Below are 14,013 nucleotides of genomic sequence, written 5' to 3'. Positions count from 1 at the left end.
ATCGTGATCACAGACACAGCCCCGCACAAGTCCTGTTAAAATTTCACAGTGCATTAGTAGGTGAAGTATTTTCTCCAAACACATTACAGCCTTTGACTTTTTTAATGGCAAATCATCCAGAGAAAAGCACTTGAGCTTTGGAGAGAAATTACCTGGAACCAAGTTACTAAAATGCAGTTAAAATGAACATTGATGGAAATGATAAAAGCAGAGAGTCTCCAAATGAGGGATGAAGATACGCCAAGTGAAAGTCAGGGTTTTTAAGTGGCTACTAAAATAGTGGCTTCCAAAAATTGCTACATTTTTTAGGTCTTGAAAGTTTATACATAAGTGAAAAGAACTTTTTCCTAAGTAACAATACTTCATAAACATTTATATTCATAGATATCTTCATTAGAATAATTTTGTTTTCTAATGAGTCAAATTTTATTAGAGTAACCAAATGGTGGTTCATAAGATGTGAGAATGTGAGCTGCCAATTTAAAGAACCCTGTGTTAGATGTGGGGAAAATATTACTAAATTGTTGGTGGAAATATAAATTAACATATTATTTTGAATAGATATTTGGTGGTATCTTTGAAATTTAGTATTTTCAATCCTAATACATTATTTTCCTGTTTATCAAGAAGAGACTGGTCAAATGAATCCTGGCGTGTCCTTCAGAAGAATTCTATTGCCTATATTTTTTTAATTTATACATTAAAAAATTTAATATATATTATATATACATATATCACATGTATGCATATATATTATATATATGTCTATATATCGCATGTATGCATACACTCATGCAAACACACTTGCATATACAAAGAAAGTATCTGAGAGGATCTAAAATATGGGCAGTGTGATTGGAAGGGAGATCCTTTTCTACAGGTTTTTTTAACAATATGCATGTATTTTATTAGTTAAAATAAAAACCAATTTTAAGACATAGTAATACCTAAGTATGACTCGGGCACCAGAGCCTATATGACTGAATGAAAACACATGGCAAAAAAAAATAGATAAGCCAAGTATGACTTTCCACTAACAGAGTGGATAGTCATCGTTTTACTAGTCTAAGAAATCCTTATTTGGGAAAGGGGTCCATTCTATACAGTCCCAAGGAAGCAGTCAATCACTTTGCCTTGACCTCTCCCCCCAGGAATGGGCAGGTGGCAGGTCCCAATCTGGCCAATTCGAGGGCTCCATTCCTCCCAGCCACCATGATTGGTTCAGAAACAGGCAAGTGACCCCTGCAGGTCCAGTCAGGGTCTTCCCCGCATGTGATAAAGGAATGTCACAAAGTTAAATCCTGTTTCACAAGTTTCAATTATGTAAAATCAGAACTGCCAACAACCATCTTTCCCAGCCCCACGAAGGAAGCCATGTGTAGTAGAAGAGAATCAGGTCAACTGAGGGGAAAACAGATTTCAGAGATAGAAATAGAGTCTGCACCTTTTTAGCCATTAGATCCAGCCATGCCTGAAGTACCGGTTCCATTCCTGGACTTGTCAATTACCTAAGAATCTCCTTTGACGCTTCTTCGTCTTGGATTTCTGCCATTTGTCAATAATTATCCTGAATAATACAACTGCTATGCCTAACGAGAACAAGCTGTTGTTTTTGGGTTTTTTTTAACATCTCACCTTGAAGCCAGTGCACCCCAGTCATGGTTAGAACAGAAGATTATCCCTGGCTCTCTTCCTATGACCTTTAATTAGTTTAAATATTTTAAAATTATTTTATGTTTATAAACATAACACATACATGCTTCAGAAGTTTTATAAAATCCAAAATAAACATAAATAAGAAAAGAAATCACCATAACTCCTTGGCCCAGGTGATTACTGTGAACGCTTTCATGCATTTCCTTTCAGTTTAGGACCATGCACATGTGTTTTTTGAAATTGAGGTCATACTCTTTGGAGTTTTTATCCTGCTTTTATTTAACGTGTGAGTAACTTCCCACATAATGAAATGCTCTTCAACTATATGAATCTTAAAGCTTCACGGTGTTTCATTTGCCTTCTCTCCTCCTTGAAATATTTTCTTCTAACACCAAGGGAAGAAAATATTTCTCTGTTTTTCCCCCTTCCTCACCACGCCTACACATCAAGTCTCCTTTGCTGGTTCTTCCTCACTTCTAAATGTTGAGGTTATCACTGGATTCAGCTCTCCAACTGCTTCTTTCTCTCCTCAGATGTTGGGAAATCTCATCCTATCTCATGGCTTTCAATACCCTCTATACGCTGACAATTTCCTAATTTACATCTGCAGCCTGGACTCTCCACTCTACCCTGGACCCTTATATTCAGCATAGTCATTTGTTTGTCATAGACATCTCAAGTTTGGCATGTCCAAAACTGATCTCATATTGACCCAAAACTTGCTCCCCATTGGAGCACTTCAGGGAAGGGCAATTCCATCCTTCCGGTTGCTCAGATCTAAAGCCTCAGGCGTCCTGTCACCGTTCTCTTTCTCACATGCCACATCCTGTCTATCCATCAGCAAGTCCTGTTGGCTCTATTTTCAAAATATACACAGAGTCTGATCACTTCTCACAAACCCATTACCACTACCTTAGTCCAAGCCACCATTCTCTCACCTGAAACCAACATCCTGCTTCCATCCTACCCACTACTCACCCCTCATTTCATTCTGTTCTCAAAGCAGCCAGGGTGATCAGTTTAAATGTATGTCAGACACAGATGTACAGAACAAATTTATGGATACCAAGGGGGAAAGGGGGGGGAGATGAATTGGGAGATTGGGGTTGACATATATACATTACTATGTATAAAATAGATAACTAATAAGAACCTACTGTATAACAAAGGGAACACTGCTCAATGCTCTGTGGTGACTTCAATGGGAAGGAAATCTAAAAAACGGGATATATGTATACATATAACTGATTCACTTTGCTGTACAGCAGAAACTAACACAATATTGTAAAGCAACTATACTCCAATAAAAATTATTTTTAAAAAAATGTATAGGGGGCTTCCCTGGTGGCGCAGTGGTTGAGAATCTGCCTGCCAATGCAGGGGACACGGGTTCGAGCCCTGGTCTGGGAAGATCCCACATGCCGCGGAGCAACTAGGCCCGTGAGCCACAACTACTGAGCCTGCGCATCTGGAGCCTGTGCTCCACAACGGGAGAGGCCGCGATAGTGAGAGGCCCGCGCAGCGCGATGAAGAGTGGGCCCCGCTCGCCGCAACTAGAGAAAGCCCTTGCACAGAAACGAAGACCCAACACAGCCATAAGTAAATAAATAAATAAATAAATAATTTTTTAAAAAATGTATGTCAGAGCATAGCACACTTCCGCCCAAATCAAATGGCTTCCCACGTCACTATGACCAAATGCCAAATCCTTTGCCCATAGTGACCTGTAGAAGGTTATCCACAGGACTCCTGGCCCACTCATGCTGCTCCAGCTACACTGACCTCATTCTTTCTCACCCACCCCAGTCATGCCCCTCAAGGCCTTTGCTCAGAGAGAAATTTGCCAAACAATCTTCACCCCACTCCCCATACATCTGCCTGGATCATTCCCTCGCCTATTTCAAGTCATTGATCAAATACAGCCTTCCCTGACCACCTACTATTACAACCCCTGCTCCAGTGCCTATCCCCTTCCCAGGCTTTATTTTTCTCCATAACACCTATCACCTGGAGACACTATATAATTTATATCCTTCCACCTCACACTCTCAGAACTCGCCCTGCTCACCACCACCACGTTGCTCCTGTACATTTTAACATTTTCGATGAAACTGTTTTTTATCAAGGTCACCAACCAACCCATGTTGCCAAATCCAATGGACTCTTCAATGCCTTCATCTAAATAGGCATCACATTTTATAGCTTAAATTATGGTATTTCACTCCCTGAAACCCTAAGTGACTTCCCACTGTACTTGGAATATAATTCGGACTATTCATCCTGGCCCAAAAAGCCTTAAGGATGCCTGACCACCTCTCAGCGTTTGTCCCTCACCAACCTCCCCCCTCCAATCCCATCTCGTCCTCAGAACCTCACCTCCTCCCGCCACACCAAGCCTGGCCCAGCCTCAGGGTCTCCCCACGTGCTGCTGCTGCTGCTGGTCTCCCCCCATCTTCTCACCCTCCTGACCTCAGCTCTGATCCGAAGACCACAGGAGACCCTCCCTGATCCCCTTATACAAAATGTCCCTCATCCATTTCTATCACAACACCACAGAACTTAAATTGACACATAAATATATTTACTTTCTCCCCTAACTAAAATACAAACCTCATAAAGTACTCTGGTCATCATCTGACATCAACACATCTACCAGCTGCCTGTATCTGAGCCCACGTATTCTGTCTTCTCTCTTGTTATGATGGAGGAACCCTTCCACTTGTGTCCTTGACCCATCCCTTTTCATCAGATCAAGGACATCATTCCAGCAATTATCTCCTGCCTCTATTGCACTGTCAATTTCCCCCTTTCTACTGGACCATTCCCATCAGCACAAAAACATGTCATAATTGATCCTATCTTGAAAAAAAAAGTCTTTGCCTCTTATCACCCTTCAATTACTACTACATTATTCTGCTGTGTTGTTTTTTTTAAAATCCTCAAAGTAGTTCTTCACATTCATTGTAACTTCTCCTCCCATTTTTTTCTTAAACCCACTTAGTTGGACTTTTACTGTAACCACTCCATTGGAACAGTTCCAGTTAGGGCCACCAAAGGCTTCCATTTTGACAAATTTGATGGTCATTTCTTAGTTCTCATTATACTCAGACTACCAGGATCATTTGACCCAATAGCACTCTCTATTCTTGAGGGTCTTCACCTGACTTCCAGGATATCACTCTCTTTTTGCATCCCTCCTTACTCATTGGTTGCTCCTTCTCCATCTACTTGGCTGGTCCCTCTACAACTCCCTGACTGGAGTAATCCAGGGCTCAGTCCTCAGAGAACTCTTTCTTTTCATATCCCCATTCACTCTCTGGATGATCTCGCCCAGTTTCAGACTTTAAACACCATCAACAGGCCATTGACAACCCAGTTTATACCTCAACCCTATACTCACACTTGCTACCTCCAACAATTCCTTAAGTGAATGAATTAAGGCAGAAACGCTGTCCATCTTCACGGTGTTACTCAGCTCCCAAAACAGTGTCTGACACAGCACTTGGTAATTATCCATTAAATTTATGAATATTGTTAAAACTAGACGCCACTGTGGGAAAACTGAAAAGACAGATGACAGTCATTAGCTAATTTCAAGTAGTTGTTTCTTTTCACACATGCCAATGACATTAACAGAAGGCAATGCAAGACACTGCTTTCCAAGCATGCAGTGGTCAAGCGGTCTGGCTTGTTCCAAACCTCAGAACTGGAACATCCAAAGGAAATGATGGATTACATATCATTCAGGAAATCTGGGAAATTCTTTTTCTCATTCTTAGACCATTAGTAAGATTTGATTAATAGAAATCTCAGGGACATATTGTGAAGAATGAACATGAAATAAACAAATTCTATGTGGCCAATTTAGTAGAAAATCAGATACAACTGAGTGGAGGTTAAGGTGGCCACTGTCTTTAAAAACAAAGCCTAAAAAGAACAGACAGAAAAAGGATCTAGTCTATGCCTCTTTGAATAAAAATAAGTGATTGATACCCCAAATGTCCAGGCCATTTAAGTTTCCCAGACTGCAATCCATTAAAAAAAAAAAAAAAAAGTTTACTCACAGCAATATAAATGAATCTTACAGACATACAGTTAAGCAAAATAAGCCAGACACAAAATGAGCATGTACTACATGCTTCCATTTAAGTGAAGGTCCAAAAAGGGCATAAGGGAACTTTCAGAAATTATGGAAATGGTAGATGTCTTGATTGGGTAATAGTTATATGGGTGTATAATATATTTATCAAAATGCATTGAACTGTTTAAGATCTTAATATTTTAATGAGTGTAAAATATAACTCAATTTTAACAAATAAATTTTCCTGCAATGAGTGCTCTGGGGGCTGGAGGGGAGTGGGAAAAATAAAAAACAAATGCCTTCACTGCAGGATCTCTCAGAGCCTTTAACATGCTTCTGTGCACTGTAAATCTCTAAGAGAGGCTACAGGATGCTGTATGTTCCAGATTCAATTGCTCAAGGAACTTTATGTTTTTCTTACATATATTAACATCTCTAAGGCACTAATGTTTCAGAACCCAGTAACTTTAGTCTGGAAAAATTCAAACAAAGGCTATAAATACCACTGCAGTCTCTGAAAAAATAAAATCAACATCATTTTTTAGTGAATCCCCCAGAATAAACTAGTTGCAAAACGTACCCCTAAAGAAAAGTCCAATTAAGTACTGGAGTAATTCTGTCCAAAATAATAAATTTCATTTTGGAGTTGTTGACCTCAAATTCCTTTTCGCAATTATTAGACAGTAAAGCCAGTTGTCTATCAAACAATTCCAAGTTTGTGTCAAGAAAGCATGCAACGATATAGACAATACTTATCTCTCTGTTCTCTGTAAGACATGCAACTCATCCAGAGGTGGCATCAAGGCATTGAAACACAAGTTTAAAAATAGAAGTCCTAGGTTGGGTTCCCCGGGAACCCTCGTGTACAGATTTACTGTGGAAAGCTCCAGACCAACACCTGTCGGGAAACAGGACTAGGCAGGGGGAGAAGTGTAATGGTGATGCAACCACAACAAAGGTGGGGAGCTCTGGAACCAGGGCAGCCCTTAAGTGTTGTCCAGCCTTGAGGCAAGGGGGCCAGACTTTTAGATCCTCACAACAGACCAATCACTGTATGCTGGCCGCCCTAGGAAAAGGGCACAACTATGGGCACAGTGGCCTCTTTGAGGGTAATTTCCACGGATCAGCTGAGAGCCATCAGCTACCAACACTTCCAGCAGCAGAGAGAGTGAGTGCCTCAGCCTTGAAGGGGGAGAGGCGCCACACACCAGTGTCCACTACAGCAGCCAATACACACCCCTTTCACCAGGCTCAAAGGGGTGTCTGATCTGCAAGAAACCACCCCGACCAAATCTAATTCTCATGCTATTAATAGACAAGCTCTATTTAAGTACCAGGAGTCAAGGACTGAGATTTTGCCCATATTGCTTTGTCCTTGACAAGCATTCACAAAACTGCAATAGAAACTGCAAATAATCTTAGATGGTTACTAAAAAAAATTCTCTGACAATATAAACTATACACCAGGAAACTCATATGACTAGCTTTGCCATGACTGGAAACCTAGCTGTTCTTCAGGAAGAAAAATGGCCTGAGAACATCAGATTTCTTTAAGAACTAAAACACAACAATCAGTAAAACAAGATTTAGCATCAAAAAGCTTTAGAATCACTTTCCAACACTGAAGTGTTTTTTTTTTTATCATATTTTCCTTTGCCTTTTTTTTCACTTTTTTTAAAATTAATTAATTTATTTATTTTAAATTTATTTATTTATTTATTTATTTATGGCTGTGTTGGGTCTTAGTTTCTGTGCAAGGGCTTTCTCCAGTTTCTGTGCGAGGGCTTTCTCCAGTTGCAGCGGGCGGGGGCCACTCTCATCGCGGTGCGCGGGCCTCTCACTATCGCGGCCTCTCCCGTTGCGGAGCACAGGCTCCAGACGCGCAGGCTCAGTAGTTGTGGCTCACGGGCCCAGTTGCTCCGCGGCATGTGGGATCCTCCCAGACCAGGGCTCGAACCCGTGTTCCCTGCATTGGCAGGCAGATTCTCAACCACTGCGCCACCAGGGAAGCCCCGCTTTTTTAAATTGAAGTATAGTTGATTTATAATGTTGTGTTAGTTTCTGGTGTACAGCAAAGTGATTCAGTTGTATATATACATTGTTCTTCATATTCTTTTCCATTATGGTTTATTACACGATATTTAATATAGTTCCTTATGCAAAGTTCCTTTGCCTTTTTCTTTAATAAAATTTAGTATCCCATTGGAGAAAATAATTAAAAAGCATTTAGAGGTGTCTCCCTGAGTCTGCTTTTTAATATATGCTAACAATCAATTCATATATTCCTTCAAAAGGCATCTACCAAGGACATCCCATTAAGGGACATCATGTTTGGTATTGAGGGTATAGAGACGAATAAGAAGTTCACCATCTAATAAAGATGATAGACATGTAAACAGGTAATTATAAATCATTCATTCATTCAAACATACCTAGGCACCATACCTTGAACAACAATAACATAGTCTTTGCCCTCATGGGGCTTACATACAGTGTGAGAAGTGTTCACACAGAAGACTGTAGAAGGTGCTATAGTCTCTGCCTACACAGGGAAGGAGTGCCACAGAAAGCTTTCTAACAGTAAGCTCAACAACAATAACAATTAACCTTTCCTGAGGGTGTAAAAGGCGCCAAGCATATACGTAAGTTTATTTAACCCTCAAATCAGTCCGCTGAGGTAGGTATTGTTATTATTCCCTATTTACAGGTGAGGAAATCACAGCCCAGAGAGGTTAAGCAGCTTAATCAAGGTCACACAGGCGGTAAGTGGTGGCCTGGGATTCTCAGGGGACGTAACACTGGAACTGAGCCTTGAAAGCTGACTAGGAATTTGCCAAATGGACACAAAAAGGAGGGGGTGGTAAGAGTATTCCAGACACAGGAAACTGCAAGTACCAATGCTTAAAAATCCTCAGAAACCGGCAAGTTCATCTGCATGTAGGCTGCTGGTGGGAGAGTTACAGGGGTCCGGGCCTGAAAAGTGGGAGCAGTGGGGACGGGCAAAGACAGAATCCACGTGCCCTACAGAGACTGAAGGAATGCAAACACAAACTGCCGGGTTTTTTAGTAATATCAATAAGAATATTCGTAAGAATTAAAATGGCTAACATTCTTCAAGAGCAGCCAGACATGGGCTACATATTTCTACTCGTTATCGCATTTCAGCTTCATTACAATCAAAGGGAGCAACTAGATTGTCCGGGGTTCTGCCGCTTATGAGTTACAGAGCTGTGGTTCAAAACTAGGGAAACTAACCCCAAAACCTGTGCTCTCTCAGCTGCTGGGTCTACAACACGCGACGATCACCCCTTATCCTCACCCACCCCACCCCTACTCGGGAGGCAGAGGGGCAGTGAGGGGGGAACTCACGCTCTAGCCCAGGAGACAATGACGCAGCCGCCTTTAACCAAAGAAGTGAGAGCTGCGGGCTGGAGAAGAGATTTGAGCAATACGTACAGAGAGGTGGCACTGGAGACTTCTTAAGATCGGGCCGTGAGAACGAGGGAATAGATGTGGAAAGAGATGGTGATTCCTTAACCAAGTGAACGGGTGGAAATAAGCACTGAGAGGTGGGCAGCGGGATGGGAGGAAAAAAGGGAAAAAAAAAAAAACGATGCTAAGGTCAAGTTCTACCTAGGCTAGAGGTAGAAGGACCTGCTGGGCAGCTAGATATTTAGGTTGGGAGCTGAGGAAAATAATCCACCGTGAAGGTACAGATTTGGCCAAAAACATGTTGAAGGCATGGGAGGAGGTTAATTTGTCTCGGGAAAGTGTAAAGAATAAGAAGAGGGACAGAAACCTAGAAAACATCAACTATTCAGGAAAGAATCCATTTTCCCACCTGTAAAAATACGTACACACACACACACACACACACACACACACACACACAGCCCCTGACATATCTGCCTTCTTTAAAAATCTGAGAAGGAGCTTTCTTAGAAGTAAAGCTGGTTGTCCTTAGTGTTACCTCTGGAGAAACCAACTTATTCTCCTCCACATGTGAGGTATTGAATTACTTCTAGGGGCTATATTTCTGCTGAAGAAAATAAGCTAGTTGAATGATGTATGTATTTAATAATAAACAGTACTGATAGTTTATCAGCGTTATCACCAAAAATCTGCTCGGCCACTCTGAGCCCAAGTCACCGATGTCAGCAATTCCACTTGAGGCACAAGCTCGGTGGGCTCTGCGTGGAAGCACCGATGCTCCTAGAATATACCATTCTCTGGCTTTATTTACATTCTCTCTTCACCCTTCACCCTAGAAAACGTCACAGTGGGGCTTACCTGCCTTAGGGATCTGTACAAAGGGCGATTTCTCCCGTTTCTCTCTTTTTTAAAAACAATGGAAAACTTCCCACTGTTAATATGTAGCAAAAAGAGGGAAGAAAAAAAAAAAGCCCGTCTGGTCCGCCCTCCCTGGCTGTTGCTACCTTGCAGTTTATGACACACAGATAGAGGGAGGGCTGCCGGAGTGAACGAGGCGGCCGGGCAGCAAGTCCCTTCCCGGGGAGACCACGAGCGCCCGTGTGCAGGCGCCTCTGCCTACTTTGTGCCCTGCGATGTCTTCTGTGCGACTTTGAGAGGGGCTGGGGACGATGTCTCACCGCGCGCCCGGCCCAGGCGAGCCCCGCGGGAGGGAGGGAGGGAGGGACCCAGCCAGGCGGGGGCAGAGGGAGCCGCCGCGGACCTTGCAGCGCTGGAACTGGCTCGACTCTCCCAGGCAGTTTTTGAAGTCAGCAAAACAGAAATCGAATTACTATGATGCTGGTGGACGCTCAGGGACAAGGGGCTTTCTGCCGGCTTAATCGCCACGAGAGATGCAGCGAGTCACACAACAGCCAAGTGTGTCTACCGTGTGGACCCCGAAGACCTATGTAAGTTGTAGCGCTCTCAGGCTGCTGTATTTTATTGCCGTATAATTTTCTTGCTGGCTTGAAAGGCTGCTTGGCCGAAATGCAGTCGTTTCAATGAGAATTTCTAGAGTGGAAAGTTGTCTGCTGATCTTTGCTGAAGACTTTTTCTTTCTTTGATTAACGAAGCCACATGATACAAGCTGACATTCCTGCCGGCAGCCGTGGCGATTCAGCCTAAGACCGACAGAGAACTATATCCCAAAGTACATCCAATTACTATGGAATTAACCCTGGATGTATTTTTAATCGACTGCCAGGGTAGAGTGTCTACAGCCCCACTGTTTTGGATTGCTTGCTGTTTTAATGCTGCTGTGGCTCAACGAGTAATGATCAGCAAAACCAACTGAATGAGACAGAGCTAAGAGAGATTCCCGGGGGTTACAAAACTTTTCTTTTTTGGCCAGGATCACATTTTTCTCCCTGACTGCTAAAAAAACTCAGCAACCTCTATGTTAAAAGTTCATTCTGCTTTTTTGCCCTTGCTTTGGAGAAAAAAATGAAATCAGACAAAGGATTCTACTGAAATTGTGAAGGAAGGAAGTATAAGGAAGCCACCGCAGTTCTTTAACTACGATTGTAATAATGGGAGGAAAAGAGCCAACCAAAGGAGCCCAGCACGTACGCCAGCCTCAGTGTGACAGAGCATGGGGACATAAAGCTGAATGGTGAGCAGAGCCTGTAACTCAGTTTTTCGGCACTTCATCTGCTACAAGTTCCAGCTTAGAGATGGATATTCTCTGTGAAGAAAACACTTCTTTGAGCTCAACTACAAACTCCTTAATGCAATTAAATGATGACACAAGGCTCTACAACAATGACTTTAACTCCGGAGAAGCTAACACTTCGGATGCGTTTAACTGGACAGTGGACTCAGAAAATCGAACCAACCTTTCCTGTGAGGGCTGCCTGTCACCACCTTGCTTCTCCTTACTTCATCTCCAGGAAAAGAACTGGTCTGCTTTGTTGACAACTGTAGTGATTATTCTAACCATTGCTGGAAACATACTTGTCATCATGGCAGTGTCCCTAGAGAAAAAGCTGCAGAATGCCACCAACTATTTCCTGATGTCACTTGCCATAGCTGATATGCTGCTGGGTTTCCTTGTCATGCCCGTGTCCACATTAACCATCCTTTATGGTGAGTGGCGTTAGTTTCCCAGCTGTACCCACACTGGTAACAAAGCATGTGCATGTCATTAGCAGATGAGTCAGGGCTCACGGGGCAAACTAAGCGCAAGGCTTTGTTTATACAGGAGGGTCTACCATGTTATACTACTTAAATTTTACTTTTAAAATGAGATCTCACATTTTAAGAAATCAGACAACCTGTTATGTGTGATCACTGGAGAGTTTTGTGCTTTGAAACGTGTGTATTTTATGCAGGGAGATAAGGTGTTGTGCTGAAAAACATGTACATTTTATGTAGAATTATAAACGTCCCAATACAGTCATAAAGCAATGACATCTGTCGTTCTGAATCCACTTGGTTTTCACTCCTTTATATTCTCAACCAAATATTCCAGCCCTCAAGACAGGACAGTTTTATCTTTGTCACACTGTTTTCAGCACTTCTAATGAAGGGGTAAAACCTTCCCAATTACCTTGGAACATTTGCAGAGAGAACATTAGTGGTGCAGTCGGTTTACTGTTAAAATATGGAGTCTCCATTAGAATAAATGAATTACACCAGTTTTAAATTGTTCCCTGCCCGGAGAAGCTAATATGGAAGTGTGCCTTTGAATTATAACCTCAACTCTTTAAAAATGCATAGGCTTAAACTCCTCCCGTCTGGTTTGGAGGAGGGTGGGAAACACATGGGAAGAGATTAATCTTGCTTTCTTCTCAATAGAGTTTGAAAGAGTCAGACCTCTCATCAAGTAGGCAAACACTGGGATGGCTTCAGCGGGAAGCAGAATGTGATATTCTTTACAAATTATGAGTAATACAGCTAGATTTCTCTCTTTAAAAGGGGGCAGAGAATCTTCAGACTGCTGATACAGGCACAGCAGCAGTCACCCAGAGCTAGAAACAAGTTATGAGCGCTGTCTTTTAGAAGGGATGTTCTGGCCAAGTCTTAAGGGTTAAAAAAAAAAAAAAAATCAACCCAGCCCCAAGGAATATGGAGGAAGAAGGAGGTGAGCAAAGGAGCGCAGGCGCGCCGGTTTGCACAGGGTCGATAGAGCTCTTTGCAAGGCCAGCCTCCGCTTGACCACTCACAATGTCACACCAGGATGATTTGATTAAATTCGCCTGTCATTTCCCAGACATCCTGGAGAGGTTCCCACTTCCTAAAACCCCGCTGCGTTGAAGACAAACTCCAGTAGTGGGAGATGACTCTCAGAGGGCCTGTCCGGGAACCAAAAGCCCGGTGGGGGGAAGGCGGGGGACCTCCGAGCGGCAGGTGGAGCCCCGAGCAGCCCGTGGGGACGGGCACCGGCCAGCCGGGTTAGGAAGCCGAGATCTGCCCGGAGCCTCCGGCTCGGGGTGCAACGGCGCCCCCTGGCGGCCACCACTCCGCGCACAGCTGGTTCCTGCCCAGAGATGCCCCTGTCCCTGGACTGGTCCTCCGGACACCGCTGGGTAGGTGAGGAAATGCCCCCTCCTTATCCCCACCACGGAAACCCAAACTACGGCCCGCGGCTGCCTCCTTACAGACAAAACTCCTCCCAGGGTCAACATCAGTTCCGACCAGGCAAAGCATGGCTTCCCCCCCAGGCGCTGCTAAGAAAAGTCTCTCCTTTTAGCTCAAGCTCTCTGCAAATGGCGTGAAAGGCACCAAGTCCGACTTGTATCCTGCATCCTTTACTTTTCTAAACATCGGTGGTGGCATTATTGGTAGAGAGTATGTTTGTGACTAGAGAGTTCGTTCAGCTCTGTGGGTCCAGAATGCCGTGAAAGAAAGGTGGTCTTCATCATTTTCCTTCTCACCTGTGCACAGATTTAACACCATTGCTTATATTGTCATCAAAACTAATTAAGGTTTATATAACCGTTTGATCTCCCTCTAAAACAAACAGAAACAGGAGACTGTGTGTCCAGAAGGCATACCCTGCCTTCCTAGTGCAGCAGGTGACGTCCTGCAGTGCGTCTCACAGTGGAATTCTCCGGGTAGCTTTAAATCACTTTAATGTTTGGGGCGCCCTCCACCCACCCTGCTGGGCATCAGGACCTACAGAAAAGCTGTCCAGCTGATTCTAATGTGCAGCCCTGGGTGAGAACCACTGCCCTGGGCAGCAGTTGCCCAAGTGTGGTCCCTGGGCCAGCAGCGTCCGTACCAGATGGGAAATTGTTAGAAATGCAAATCTTCCTGCTTCACTGCACACTTTCAGAATCAGAACCCCTGGAGATGGGGTCCAG

At 43.3% G+C, this 14,013-nt stretch overlaps 1 protein-coding gene across 2 annotated transcripts in view; it reads left to right on the top strand.

Moving 5' to 3' along the window:
- Positions 1-10,384: 10,384 nt before the first annotated feature.
- HTR2A (5-hydroxytryptamine receptor 2A) overlaps positions 10,385-14,013 on the top strand; it is a 59,382-nt gene continuing 55,753 nt past the window's right edge. The window contains exon 1 of one of the 2 annotated variants that reach the window (XM_082434480.1): positions 10,385-10,617. Coding sequence is in view for 1 of the 2 variants with exons in the window: in XM_082434479.1 (XP_082290605.1) it covers positions 11,383-11,794 (412 nt within the window). In the remaining variant the exon portion in view is untranslated. Of the gene's footprint in view, positions 11,795-14,013 lie in introns of both variants that reach the window. The other variant, XM_082434479.1, reaches the window with a different exon arrangement.

Source organism: Balaenoptera physalus, assembly GCF_965194825.1.
Source record: "Balaenoptera physalus genome assembly, chromosome: 18".
Lineage (NCBI taxonomy): Eukaryota > Metazoa > Chordata > Mammalia > Artiodactyla > Balaenopteridae > Balaenoptera > Balaenoptera physalus.
This window is presented reverse-complemented; position numbering and strand designations above follow the sequence as displayed.